Source organism: Aulostomus chinensis, chromosome 5 (assembly GCF_037954235.1).
Source record: "Aulostomus chinensis isolate RoL2024-O1b breed Wild chromosome 5, RoL_Achi_v1.0, whole genome shotgun sequence".
Classification (NCBI taxonomy): domain Eukaryota; kingdom Metazoa; phylum Chordata; class Actinopteri; order Syngnathiformes; family Aulostomidae; genus Aulostomus; species Aulostomus chinensis.
In genome coordinates this window covers 23,244,803-23,260,425 of record NC_141324.1, presented here as the reverse complement: position 1 = coordinate 23,260,425, position 15,623 = coordinate 23,244,803, and the positions used below count along the sequence as shown (strand labels likewise).

Genomic DNA, 15,623 nt, shown 5'->3' with positions numbered 1-15,623 from the left:
ATAAGGCATTTTTACAAGACTGCTTCGGAAACTGCGGAGAACAAGATGGGCCTATCGCTCCCTATTTCACGCCTCTGTATGATGTTTCACTCAGAAACACGTCACTGTGTAGAAGTTGGACGTTCACAAAAGGCCACTTCAACTGAACTGTAAGTTTAGTCTTAAACTGAAAAATGCCCAGTAACAAAACTCTGGGCTGCACACAAAAATAGCATAAAACAATCTTGTGGCAATTATGGCTTCTGTAGAGGCGGCACACACTTGCTGGTGTGTGAATCCTTTCAACAAAGTTTGATGAACAGAAAAGGTATCACACGTAGTCAGCGTGTACTGTAGCAATCAGTCACATTTCTTCGGCTCGCCAACAGGACGCCAAGGAGCCTGCTGTCTTCAACACAGCGGGACAAAGACCCTGTTTGTGTATGATCCCTAATTGTGATGGTCCTACCAATAAATCCTACTAATTGCAGACTAATGAGGCTCTGCCTAATCAGCCAAGGTGTCTCCCCTTTCTCTGATAATATTCCCCACCGTTTGATTTGCTAATTAATTAGGCTGCTGAGAGTCAACATTTGCAGATGTGACCTTGATTGAAGTGCTTTTCAGCAGAGCCATTTTAAACACAATTTAAATCAAGGTCATATCAGAACTCAGAAATTGAATATTAGGCTCCAATTAATCAAATACCAATAATTCTTAAATACGTGCTGGGTTCAAAGTATAATTTTGACCAAAAAAAAAAAAAACTGATTGCAATTATTTTGATTGATACTGCAATTGCGATATAATTTATAATTTTAGAGAGAATGTTAATTTTTTGACATCATTATTCTGATTTTCATGAAAAACATATTGAAATAATTAAGGTGTGATTCTTTGTGAGGATTTTGAATCAACTATGATTTCGTAAGTGTGGATAATATGAAGATGTCGCTGCAGGACCACAATATTTAAATCTAAAATAGTATTTTTGAAACGGTTAGTTTTTAACAAATATTCCACTGTTTAATGCAAATTTGATAACATTTTGATTTGTGTACCACAAAAGTGCAAGTAATAACGTTAAAATATGTTCAGAGCAGCTAAATATGTTCCATTTTAAATCAGCTATACCGATAACCTTTTGCCTCAACGATACATTTCCCTCCTGCGGAAGAATAAATAAAACATGATGGTAAAGAAATAAACTCATACAACCTTCAGATTGACATTCAAGCTTTGCATGTTTCCCTACAGCGTCATTGTAAGGGTTAACATGAATAACATAACATAAATAACATGCCCTAAGATTCCAAACATGCCTTCCAGGATGTAAAGCAATCAAATAACGCAGGTCCATGTGAACACAAGCTGTTGAGGATAATAATAATAATAATATAAAAGGAAATCAGATTGTAGCCTTAATTAAAGCCAGCGATCGCAAGTCCTGTAACGCTTGACACAGTAAAGGATATAAATAGATCTTAGTCGATATTAAAGTAGTTTTCTAGTATTGCTCCCATGCCCGCTGTCTTTATAAAAAGCAGTTGTTCCACAAATCTGATGCCATGAAGCCACTAAATGACACGCTAAGCCATTACTGGATTAACTACAGATACACATATACACATCACATTACAACTGCATTTAAGAGGTTTAATACAAATCCAGATGCATGCTGTAGAGGATGATGATGATCAAAATCCTTCTGTGCACCGCTTCAAGGTGCACGCCAAGTGACAGGTCTGTTTTTCGTTTGTCAGCAATAGCTTTCCACTTGACATTATTACAAGGTCACATGCACCGAGGTCTTTGAACCGTGTTTTTATTTGCTTGAAAAGTAAAAGCCTTGAACTGGTAGCTTGAAGGCAGAGTCTGTAGCTAAAGGTTACAATGTGAGAACGGGAAGTCGATGTCACACATTTCACTCATTGTAAACATGGTAAAATAACAGACCGAGTGAATTTGCATCACACCTCGGTCATCATAAAGACTTACAAGCACACACGTTTATGGAGTGAACGTGATACTGTACAGCTACATGTAAAGATGCAGTTACTTTCTGACCTTTTTCATCGCCTGTTAGAAATTCTTTTGAAAAGTACTCTGGGCAACAGATCAGACGCGTCAGATATTTCAAACTGACACCAAACCATGAAAACTTAAAACCCTCAAGAGTCCCTAATCACGTTGAGGTGATCGAAACACATTAAAAGTGAGCGGTTTCATGTTGGAGGTGTAGTTCAGTTGAAAGGAAACCGCTCTAGTTAACACACAACGAGGTCTATGGATTAGGTGGAAACTGGGATGTGACTTCTGGAGAGAGACATTACTGTTGCAGCACAACAAGAACACAATCTAACTCTGATGTTGTAGACCACCTCCTGACGTCTGTTCCAGTTTGACACGTATGGCTTCTTTCAAACCTCTCTGGTAAAAATGCCTACACAAAAGAGTGTCCTGACCCGAGAAGATGAGCCTCCTGCGTTCATGCCTGGGATTTTTCTCCTAGGAACAAAGTCAATGGGTTGAGATGCACATTTGCAAGCCATTTAATTGGAAAACTGTCATTGTCGCACTATACCAGGGAAGAATGGAAATGATCTATTGACGCTAGTATGTCTATGCCTACTATTGCTGGTTGTGATCAGCCTTTCTGGTTCAAGTTGCATCACATACTGTATCAAACAAGCAGTAACCCTGAAGTTTGCCTGTTGTCAGCTTCAAAAGCTATCGAGGGGAAAAAGGAGCAACTCCACAGTCCTGCAGATTGCTCCTCATCTGTCAAGAAACATGATTTCTACCACCTGCCACGATGATACCTGTGCTGTTGGACTTCCAGGTTAAAAATACACACACAAGAACACCAAAACCACACTGGGGCTTATTGCAGCATAGACATGCCTGAGTAAATCAGTCAACCGCATTAGCTTGGTATGTTAGTCTGACTTTGAAATGCATCATTTCAGTCAGTGTTTACATGTATTTTAAAAAGTACAAGAAAATAATTCAACTTCTTTCTCACACGATGTGAATGCTTGTATAGAAATACGGGGAGTCTTTCATGTAAATCACCCTAATTGTTCTTCTCCTCTCTGTTTTCTTGGTACATTTTGCCCAGTTTGGGTAACCGCATGTTTTAAGTATTTCTCTGTGCTGGAGTACTTGTGGTTATGATCTGATGGGCACAGTCGTACATGCACAGATAGAGATGTAGTGAGAGTTGAAGTATGATTCGACACCACCATGCTCTGGTCTAATTCACTGACATGCTGCTGACGTCTATCTTTGTATCAGCGGCACGGCTATAAATGAGGTAGGTGCAAGCCGACCTCCAAGATAAACAGGCAGTGAAATAATCATTAGTCATTTCGATATTAAGACTTTTTACTTTGTTAAATATTTCATTTATTTCCTACCACTGAACCTTTCCGAGCCACAGACCCTGTCCAAATGTACAAATGTCACTAACGTACCAAGAAAAGACACAGTCGCCTTCAAACATCAAGCGCTATTCGTTGATGTTGAAGAGGGTCGAGGGCGACACATAGAAATATACTCAATGTAACTAATCTAATAAATGACTATAGCGCAAACATCTCGTGCTTCATCACCTTGGAATTTTTTTCAAGGCAACAGTGTGAGAGTTGCTGTAGAATTCTGCTTAATTGATTCTCTATCTTTCCACAAACGGATAAAGTTAAAAATAAAACCCTCAAAGACTGTGTATTATATATGTAGAACCTCCTATTATTCGGGGGGGGGGGGGGGGGGGCAAACTTTCACAATGTGAATGACCAGTGAGAACAAAAGAACTGAGGGTGACATAGAACTTTACCAAATAATTGCTTCATTTATTGCACATCATTCAAGTGTTTGCTGTGTTCTGCCGTCACCCCACTGAGACGGAGCACAGCAGGCAGAGCCGAGCATGCCGACTGTCCCTGGGTGTCACTGAATCAAGGAGAAAAACACCAAGTTCATTTAGATCGGAATTATAAGAATTTATGTTCCCACTTCAAGAACTCACCAGGGAAATATTGATTGAACACTAATATTTCTTTCCTGTTGTATTGAACGGACTAAAAATACTGTATACATCAAAACAAGCTAGACAGAAATGCAGTAACTTCTTAACATGTAATTTTACTTCATGGATCATTTTTCTATTTGCGATACTACCATTAGAGAAAAAGGGGTTTTTGTCATTTTAAAACACAGGTTTTTCATTCTTGCTGTGCAGCGTGGCCACATCAACTTCTTTCTTTTTTTGAGTTTTACTATAATCAGCAAAACACCCCTGGTTAGTAGTCGGTGTGGTAATCACAGAGTAATTCCCAGTACAATACCATCACATTTCTTTACCCATAATGATAGTTTCATGTAATTCAGTTATTGCAGGGAAAGTCATCTGTGATGCATCACAATATCCCATTAACGGAGGAAGAAAGAAGTGCAACCAAAAAGAAAAAAAAAAAAGGGACTACGTTATTTACTGCATTATCTGATTCACTGAATTGGACAATTGAGCTGAAACAACATACGGCAAAGTGCATTCTTAATTTAGTGTGACGCGCATTTAGAATAAGCAGACTGCCAAAATGACAAGGAGGGATTCCATTTATAACAGCAGATATTTTGATTTAAAATCTCTTTTTAGCACCATTGTAGCAAAAGTGTATCACAAGAGGAATTAAGGAGATATATTTGAGTATCCAGCTCTAATAAAAAGCTTGTGTGTGCCTGGTTTGAATTACTATTGCTTCATTGAATTCAACTTGTTTGTTTGTGATTTCTCTCATTTTTGAATGCGAGTTTAAAATAACTTCAAAATAAAAGAATTATAGGCGGCACAGTGGTGCGGTGGTTAGCACTGTCGCCTCATGGCAAGAAGGCTGCAGATTCTGGCCCCGACTTGGGCACTTGGTCTCTCTGTGTTGCGTTGTCATGTTCTAATTGATACTCTAAACTGACCGTAGGTGTGGCTGTGAGTGTGAATGGTTGTCTGTCTCTATATGTTGGCCCTGTGATGGACTGGTGACCTGTCCAGGTTGAACCCCGCCTCAGGCCTGAAAACTGCTTGGACAGGCTCCAGCCCCCCGTGACCCTTAACAGGATAAGCAGTAGAAGATGGATGGATGGATAAAAGAATTATACATTTAAAAAAATAGGATGTTTAAATTCAGACATGTTGAATCTTTGTACTTGTGGGATTGTAGATGCAAAGTGTGTTAGATGAGATTCTAAATATATTTCTGCATCATAATAAAAATCAACAAATATTGCAAAATTACTAAATAGACCCTACTGCCCAGTCCTAAATGGAGAAAGTAATCGTGCAAAAAAAAAAAACAACTTGCACTAACACTTGGAATGAATCATCTGTCTGACCTTCACTACACAATGAACACTGGTAAATGTCAGTTCCAAACATTAACTTTCCTCCACCAAGGACATACAAGTATAATCATATGGAGAACTTTAACTCTAAGTCTGCGATGACTTGAACCAGAACTTCACAACCACATTCAGAGTTTGTTTGACTCAAGTGTTAAATGCCATGGAGGAGAGTCTGGCCAACTTTTGCACTGTTATCTGAATTGAAACTGCTCGAGATTCCCCCTCGTACTGAAGCATTTCAAACATATTCCTGGAAAAATCTGGAGCTGTGAACTGCATACTTACAAACCCACTTAAGCTCCAGGGTTTTTTTTTGTTTTTTTTTGCAATGAAACTATAAAGGTTCTTTTAAGAAATCTGGCTTCCTCTCAGCTTTAAACCATGTGCCAGGGGAGTATTCCTGCCCGAGATTTGAGCTGCATCCAAATCACGTAAACAACTGGATTAGATGTGTGAAATCTTACTCTTCCCGGTCTTGATTATTGGGAAAATGAACCCAAAACTGTCTAGCAACTGATTCCATGTTGTATTTAGGATGGTAGAATAGGTCCAGGAGCTTCTGTTTATTTGAAACTCAATCCTTTAAGCAACGGTGGGGGTAGGGCTCAAGTGGATACGGTCAATAGCAAAGGCATCTACAGAGCTGAGAATTTTCACATTTCAACTCAACTGAGGTACTCTGGAATTCCAAGCACATTGCCCACACGGAAGTCTGCTCCATAATATTGATACAGCGGGTCACTGATGAAAGCGGTCTACAGAAGACACAGACTCATCTCTGCACTGGCAATCCATCACTTCAGCCCTGACCTTTCAAAATGTATGAATTATAATATACTACAGACTGCTGTCAAACTATCTCCTGAGTGAAACAAACGTTAACACTGGACTTTCAATCAGAAGACAAACCATTCAACGACATACAGAAGAGACGCAGCTTCACTCTGATACGTGTCAGATGTGTGACACATGACAGAAGCATTAACATCTGTCAGATAACCATCATCACACATACCGTACAGCACATCTCCAGTATTCAAGAACGAAAAATTTGTCTGCTTGCAGAGAAATCTTTACATCAGTGTCATTATAACAACAATGTGGAGCTGTCAGATCTAGTTCATCTCTGGCATCATGGTAAACGCCTCCTTCACGCTTAATGACGCCTTTCACTCATTCTCCTCCGAACGTGCGACACGCAAAGGATCATCACGTGATCTGAATGCATTATTAACTGACCAAAGTTAGAGGAGTATGTCTTCAAATACAGCTCTCAGTCCAACGTCAGACACTATCTATTAGAAATGTGGCTTTTTCAGTGAACTGTAAAAGTGGCATTGAGTTACACATGCTCCTGCCTTTTTCAAATGGAAAAATTCAGAAAAAAAAAGCAGAGGTCACTGTAAGTCAAGAAAACAAGCCCTTTTCCTGAGCCAAACACAGCCACGGTATAACCTTACTATGCCGGTGAAACTGAAGACTCCCCCTATTAACACACACATTATGAGTCTGACTCACAGGACCTCTAAACACTGAGCCATGTGTCAGTCAACACAAAGAATGATAACCACAGCATGAAGGTGTAAGAGAAGGTCTCATAAATTAGATTATTTTGCATTTAACTCTGGAATTCTCTCTGCTACTGTAAAGCACATGCTCTACAGGGGAAATGGTATAATGACATGTTGTGTGAAGGGTATTTTCCCCTCTACAAGTTGCCTCTGTGAGTCTGTAAGTCCCGTGCTAATCCCAGGGAAAATTCTGGCAAACATGTTAACTGACCAGTGACGACAGCGAGTTACTCACATTTGACAGCCACGTACAGCAGCTGAGTTTACACCTCTATTCGATTTTTTTAAAAAAACAACAACAAAAAAAAACAAAACACACACAAACTACAGCTTGAAATCTGCCAACCACATAATCTCATTTGGATGTAGAAATTAAATCTCGACCAAGGTGGGTTAGAATACCATCTGTGCACAAAAATAGGCCCTCTCAAATCCCTCAGCCTGCTGATTTTCTTCACAGTCCATCACACACAATTATATATTATTTTTGGAAGGTTTCAGTGACTCACTGATGTGACATTTCACTCAAGAAGTGAGTGCAGTATCTGCAGACAGAGCTGCGTGTTTCCTGTGGCAAGAAAGCATGATCCATAATAAAGCCTCAAATACATGCTGAAAAGCTTTGCTGACCCATTGTCACCCCACATTTGTTCCTTCACATCTCGGTGATGTATATTTCTCCTTCTTCAAGGTCATTTTCCAAACCAAGTATGAGAATAAATCAAAAAGTAAAGATTCTGCATAACACTAGGAGCCACTGGAAGGCATCAGGCCACTGGAAGGCATCGGGCCACTGTCGTAGACGGGTTTGCAAGTGTGCTCTTCAAGTAGCTGAATGAATTCCAGCTTTCCAGAGGGTTGTGATTTAAAGTGTTTGGATGATGAGATGCTATTTGCTACAGCTGATTCTCTTTCTCACACCCTATTATGATGTTTCATAATTATTATTATGTTTCAGTCTCAAATAGTGAAGTTATACGATGCTCTTAAACAGTGCAATCAGGTGAACGCACGATTTGACGCCGGCATCACATCAAGCTGCAGCATTAGAGTGGATATGAGAACTGACGTAAAATGGTTTTGAGACTGTAATCAGGGATTTCAGATTATTGGAGACAATTTTGCTTTTCCTTACCAGATATGCTTCACTATAACTGGAAAAATTGCTCCCAAATTTCTGGAAGGAACAAGTTTGTTCCCGAAGAACAGCGCTAAATGCAAGTGTTTTCCCACGACCTATTTAAGCGACAAACGCCCGCTAGCAGCCATAGTAGATGGTAGAGGTGTGAAGATAGGCCGTCTGCACACAGGCCATTTTTGTTGTTTCATTGAAGGAAAAATACAGGTCAGTAATAACATTATTGATGGCCCTGTTCCATTTAAGTGGGCCAGAACCCTGGGCCTGTGCAGGCTGGCTCATTAGAAAGGCTGTGGAGTGAAAGACAATGGGACCTCAATTTATTCTATCGTTCCACAACCTGACACATGAGGTGGTTCATTTCAAAGAACCGTCTGAGGAGGCACACATGGACAATCTTTGGAAAAAGGTGTAAACACACACACTTAAAAAATACTCTGCAGGTGATTCAATCAACCATCTGTCTTCACACTCAACAAACTACCACTATGGCGTGTCGAAAAGGCTGCTGTGAATATGTTTGTTGATACCGCCCCCGGCGCGAAAATGTTTTTTGGGATTAACCACCAACTGTTTATGTTGCTTTATGTTTCGACAGCACTCCTCCACTCTCCCCTGGCTAGGGTTAGAAAAGGTAACTGTTAATTAAGAGATTGACGTCGCACAAACCCTCATAAAAGGCAAATATCAATGAATCTCTCTCGCTGGCTGTCTCTCTCTCTCTCTCTCTCTCTTCTGTACTTTTTTATTTTTGGGGGAATTCATCAAGTCTATCCAGATTTCTTGTTGCAATAAGGAGCAACGACCCAAATAGGTGCTAAGTAATAGCAGCTCATAAATACCAGTTGGTTTCGTCTAATTTAGAAAAAGTGCTGTTCCTCTCCCTCAAGTGAAGATGAAATCACTTGATGGAAATGAACATTGCCGCTATTGCCATGTAATAATAAAATAACACAGAATCAGCACCATTTGTAGGCCGTATCATAACAACCACCTGCTTAAAGTAAAAGTTTGATGTTCAACCAAACTGTTGGATCTGACACAAAAGCGCCAATTGTCCTTGTACAAATAAATACAACATACTTCACCTTGAAATAACCCATTTAGAGGTGATTTGGTAGCTTTTGTTCTCATCCTACAGGGACTATTATACACGTTGGAATAAGTCTTTAATTATAAGTGAGCCCAGCAGCAAAGCTCACACAATAAACCCCATCAAACTTTTCAAAATGATCAGATGGCGTAAGGACTAGAGCCCTGCATTTTGGAGACAAAATGGGATAGAAATTATTAGCTGTAACACAGTATTGTTTTAAATAATTATACAATGCAGTGATCCTTTCTGTGGATATATTAATAATTTACGTTTACTGGCATCCAAGTTGTTTTAATACTTGAGTATTGAAGATGTATTGTCATTAAGTGCCGTACAGTAAATCTTCAAGTTCCAGTTTATTTTTGATGTTGTAAAACTGCTTTGAGTGGAAAAGCAGCAACACGCTGACACATGAAATGAAAGAGTTGAAACAGAAAAATCAATTAAAACTGCATTTTTTTTTTTTGCTAAATTGGCTTCCCCCCCCCCCCCATGCCCATTTTCTTTTTTTGTTGAAATAGTTTTTATCGTTAGTGAAGAAATGTAATTCACGATCAAGTACCAATATTGCGATCTCAGATACGAGAGGCTGGGGTGAATTTTGGTGAATTCAGCAGATGACAACTTGTCCTCGCTTGGCCTGGTCTGTCTTCTCTCCCTGTAGGAACTGACATTATCTCAAGCTAAGCAACAATTACAATTCTACTCCACAGATCCTGGACTGGCTCTTGCGAGTCAAGGAGATTAAATAAGGACAAAAAAAGATTAACAAAACTTTGCTACTTAACCATTGCTGACAAGCTTGCCCCTCTGCCTCTCTCCTCCCTGCTGGTAGCGATAAAGCTCATGTGTGGACTCGGTTGTGCATCATAAAACGTCATCATGTAATAACCAAATATAAATTAATGCAAGTATATCGGATGATGAGGTGTTTCTTTGATTTAAAAAGCTTGAAAACAACAGTCAATTAAAAAAAAAACTGTCTCTTTGGATGAGCAGATTGAACCTGGCAGAGCTTTGTAGTCCCTGTGTGTCTTAATGGGGCCTGATAGGAGACAAGATCAAGGCCAACTCAGACCATTTGAGCTCTCTGAGCAAATACGGCAAGAATTGTTGTATTTCAGGAGGTAATATATGAAAACATCACATGTATAGTTGGCCAACGTAGCTAAAATAAAAATAAATAGCTGTCTGGAACCTAAAATAGCCTACAGGTTAAGTCTATGAGGTGTATTTTCATTTTCAAGATGATTTACTTCCATGATAAAAGTCACTTGAAATAAAGGGCCTACTCATTAACCTAATCATGCAAATGAATTATTTAATTGTTCAAACAAAAACGATCTTAAACTTTGCAATTTTGTGAGGAGGTCTAATTAGTTTTTCAAACTGGCTTTAATCAATGATGGAAATTAGCTTGTTGTGCGAGAGCTTGACAACGTTGCAGGTTAAGGCGGTCAGTGTGTTTACAATGAAAAACGTGACAGCCTAATTATCGCTGCGTCACAGCGTCTCTGTCTTTAAGTCACTGTGTAAAATCTTCAAAACAGAAAAAAAAAAGGGAGCACAAACAGTTCAGTTCAGTTCATGTTAGTCACATGATGTTTCTGCAAAACTTGACAAACAACAAGGGACTGTCTTTGCTAAGGTATGTTTCGAAGACAGAAAAGAAAGGATAATGTTGAGTTTAGTCTAAAATATACCACCAGGCTCTGCACTGCATTGTCTCAGAAAATAACTGCATGAATCTGCAGACTATGTATCATTAAAGAGGCAATTAGGAAGGTTGCAGCGTCTGTTTGGACTACTCAGCAAAAAGCAAATTTGCAGCGTACATTAAAAACTGTGCTTCATGTCATGCTCTTTTACAAGCGCTCAATCCTGGAGTAAAGTAGGAGGCATAGTCTCAGCGGTGCTGCAGATCGGTCAGAAGAGCATGCAGAAGTGATGATTTATATTACAGCCTTTCATAAGTGAATCAACAGCTAGCATGAATTAGTGAGAAGCTTTCTGCTGCCATTAATTACTAGAGACACACTGAGACGACATCATCCGATTCTCTATTCGGTGTTGTGTCAGTGAATTTCCACTGAGGATAATTTGGTGGAGACGGATGATGTAAGTGTGAGTGAGAGCTGTAAATAGCAAATGCATTTAAATGATGAAAAAAAATGCAAAATTGAAATTGTAATTTTAGGTAAAAAAAAAAATCATCTCTGTTTTTTTTCCTGTCTCATTTGTGATCCTGCTAATGATCGTGTCAAGGTGATCTCGTGGAAAATGTATGAAACGAGAGAGCACAAGGTACTGAAATTCAACCACGTTCTCATGAAACCCTCCCATGATTTCTTATGCGCGGTTATTCTCGTATAATCCTACAAATTTTCAGCAAACCAAGTGATAAAAGTGCCAGTGTGTAACAGAAACCAGCAGGTACAGTGCTGGGCAGAGTACACCTCAGCAAAACGCAGACAGGAGAAGTTTGCCCTGAATAGTGTCTGGCAGAAAACCTCTGTTTGAATCTTTCTGTCGGAAAGAGTTTAGGTTTAAAGAAAACATTATGGTTAAGGTTAGAAGACTCTGGCAGAAAACCTTTGAGGTGAACTTCTCTCCTGAGTCTGACATGTTGGTGATAGATAGATTACACAGCTGTTATTTAGGGCCATTTGCTAGCACGTCCTCCACCCACGCCAAAGCCATATTTCGTACAGGACTGTCCTGGTCTATACAACACATGTTCCACCTGTGCTAAACTCCCCCGTTCAAGCCAAATGCTGGACAATAAATAGATAATCACTGAAAATGTCAAGACATCTGGCTAAAAACTTTCATCTCCACAAACATGGTTGAAAATTTCGCGCCTGCCTCTTTCGCGCCTGCCTCCCGACGGCATGGATTAATTCGAATGGAATACATTTTCTCGGTGTAAAATAGAAACACCAAAAGAGAAAAGCTTGTATATTTCATGGCGGCGACAGTAGCAGCATAAATCATTTTTTTGTGGTGGACACAGAAATTCTCTGGCTCATTGATGTAACGTGGCGAAAGACAAGGAAGTCGACATCCGAATCTGCAGCGGGAGACGGACGTTCAAGTCCAGGTCGTGTCCTTTTCTTAACACTGACCATGAACATAACCTTCAAGAGTTCCTTGTGACCTAAGCAGACATTGTATTGCAGTTGTTTCCATGGTGCTGGGCCATAACTGATCTTGTGCCACCACCACATAATGCAGCGTTAAGAGTTTGCGGTAAATCCCCTGGTCGTTTCATGTATTTTCTATGAGATCGGGTTGGATAACATCAACTGAAATGTTCTTTGCAGTGAAAAAGTACACAGAAATCCTGCATGTTATGTGTATTTGTACTGGCCTGAGCAATTCCATCAGTCAGAGCATATTGGATTATTCATGCTATAAGGTCACGTAAGTTTAGTGTCACTTCTGCAAATATTACGGGTGAAATTAATGGTTACAAACATTCAGGTCAAACATCACACTGATTAACATAATGTTGAATTCTACCACATCGTTCAAGACTCTCTGGGCTTAAATAGTCAACAGATATTTTCCACATTTTCAAACGAGTCAAACCTGCCTTACATGACTCAATAAGTCATATTTAGTTGAGAGCCTGGCTGTAGCAGGATACAGATACAACTCCAGTCCTTCCATTGAGAATCCCGACACATGCAAGTCATCACGGAGGAAAACACAGTCATGAGGCAGAAATTAAATGTTCATGGAGCTTCCTAAAAGCTCTGATAAAGATGATGACTGAGTAAGTGAGGCAGCCATTCACACTGAGGGAGAGCTTTGTCTGCCAGCTGTCATGTCAGCATGCCTGCTGAGGTATAAAACACAATGGAGAGATTCCTCCTCTGTTAATGTATCGGCCAGTTTTCCTCAGATACAACAGTGAAGAGATCCGACCGTTTGGCAGCATCACTGGTTAATTTATTACACTAAATTGACATTAATATGCTAAAACTCTGGAAAGTGGTGCAGTCCAGTAGTTTGACAACTCAATTTAAAACACTTTGTATTCTTTCTATAAACAGAGACACAGACTTTCCACTGTTTGCTTTGGCATCCAGCGAATTCGACATCCCTTTTGGTCAGGACACGGTTTGGAAAAAATACACTTTTTTGTGGAGAGGAAGACTGAGCAAACACCAAACTTAAATATGGGTAAACACCATTCACAGACACAGCCTTTAACGATTCAATGTTGAATCAGCTTTAAATACACAGTTATGTTATAATTGTTTTCCTCTGCCATCTAAACCAATGAGCCTAGAGGTCCACTGCGGTACATTGATGGACCACATCACTGGGAAAATGCACTGTACCTCAGAGCCTGGGCGAACTGCCTGTTGAATGCACAACAGCCTTAGCCAAAACACACAGAACCAACTGGGTGCGCTGCTTTCCTGCACAGCGTAAAAAGTGTGTACAGCAAGAACTTCTGGATACAGCTTTGGGAGCAATTAGGATGACAATGTCAGGCAAAAGGAAATCTTCACAGCTGTGGATGGGAGAATCCTTCAAGTGCTGCAAGAGTTTGGAATGAAATGCTCACGTTTTTTATTTGCAGTTTGCAGGTAAGTCAGAGCAGTGCAGAGCTAATCAAGCAGACATTATGGGAGCTAGGCATCGCTCCACACAAACACCCTCATTGTAGCCTAACAATGACAAGAGTGTGATCACTTGGGATGTGAACTAACTACTCCGGAAAGCACCAATAATGCAGTGCAAACAGATCTGTCTTTAAGCCCTGTTTATCTATTATCCTGAAGAGCAGCCTGGATATTCTAAACAGCTGACCTGACATGGACCTTCCATAACCTTGATACATGGCTTACATCAATTGCAGATATTGCTGTCATTACAGCTCGGAGTGAACATTTTTGCAGACATTTTGCCACTACATATATATAAAACATTACATTTTCATTTTCTCCAACATTTCCAAATACAGAACATAGGAACAGCTGCAATAATATAGCTGCTCTTTTGCTCGCTGTCCTTCAGGCTGTCAGTGAAGGAGGGAGAGCAAAGGAGGCCCACCTGGTGGGTTAACACTTCCTGAGATTTCTGACAGAGTTTGTATATAATTGCTTGTGTAAATACATATACATACACACACATATATATATTTATATTTGACAAAAAAAGATCACTCACCAGGCATAAACTGCTGAATAGTGAGATGAGAAGAAAGTCCAGATTGTGGAGCAGCAGAGCGGATCCCATCCCTGATCAGAGGTTCCTCCAAGAGTCCTTGCAGGGCTCAAAGAGATGCTGATGATGCTCAGATTAAATTATTTAATCTACTCTTCAAAGTGGAGCGACTTGTACTTTTTTTACTCCATCTGGCCTCTTGGTGCTTATGACCGCTTGTGAAATCATAACTCTGTAATCGCCTGGCTCTGCCCTCGATTTAATTTCCTATAATCTATATGCTAAGGCTCAGTCTGCTCTCTTGATTTCTCCGCATCTGTCTTTTTCCCCTCTTCTGAAATTACATCCACATGTCAGAACTATTTATGTCGCTCTCGCTCTGCGGTGGGAAGTTCAAATGATTCTTTGTAGGGAAGAAACCAACGCTGTATTTTTAGGTCTTTTAAATTTCCCCTCAGACTAACTTAAACACTTCAGTATGGAGCTGTGCGCCTTATGCTTTATTCCAGACTTCTCTTTCAAAAAATGTTAGATCAGTGCTGGACAAAAAGAGGCTCGACATGTGTCACTCCATCATCAATCGCTTTTGAATCTCGTGACTTCATGTAACCATCAAAAAGATGCAGACAGGGTTTGTCCACAGCGATAGATCTAGAAGCGTTCAATTAAACTTTTCATACATTCATGTGGCAGCGCGATCAGTGCATCTTCCCTTCTTTTACGCGCAATAAATAATAAATGTTATTTCCAGTTATCGCGTTTAACTCAAAGCGTGGCAGTTACACCGCAACTGAATGTATGAAAGTCCCAACCGATCTGTGTTTACCCACGGTGATGTGAAAAAGCTCCGGCAAAGACAGACGGCAACTTGTCCTCAAGAAGCTCTACTTACTACCGAGACAACGCCGGACTGAGCCTGGTGGACAGACGCACCGCAAACGCCTGAGTGGAGTATTTCTGCGCGGAGCAAACAGCAAAAAGTAGAAGTTTCTCGTGTTGGGAAGCGTCTCCAGATGTGGCAGGCAGCAGGTCGTGTTCTGTAGTGAGTATGTGGATGGAAAAGGGGGGGCGGAAAGGAGGCAGGTAGGGTGGAGCGTAAAAGCCTCTCATTGGTGCGCACTCTCTTACGTTGGAATAAACCACGACTCCGAAATGACATATTTTCTCACCCCTCAAACAAACTGTACATTCAACAGATCGCAGGGCCGTTGCCAAACCGCTTTTTTCCCCTGCAGTCTCTCAAAAAGTTGCATCTAGT

The 15,623-nt window shown here is 40.2% G+C and overlaps 1 protein-coding gene across 1 annotated transcript in view; it reads right to left on the bottom strand.

Annotated features, from left to right (window-relative positions):
- The window catches only part of pth1r (parathyroid hormone 1 receptor), a 48,819-nt gene extending 33,407 nt beyond the window's left edge, over positions 1 to 15,412 (bottom strand). Inside the window, exon 1 of the mRNA XM_086203992.1 lies at positions 14,369 to 15,412. Coding sequence (XP_086060118.1) covers positions 14,369 to 14,437 — 69 coding nt within the window. The 5' untranslated portion in view covers positions 14,438 to 15,412. The remainder of the gene's footprint in view (positions 1 to 14,368) is intronic.
- Positions 15,413 to 15,623: the final 211 nt, after the last annotated feature.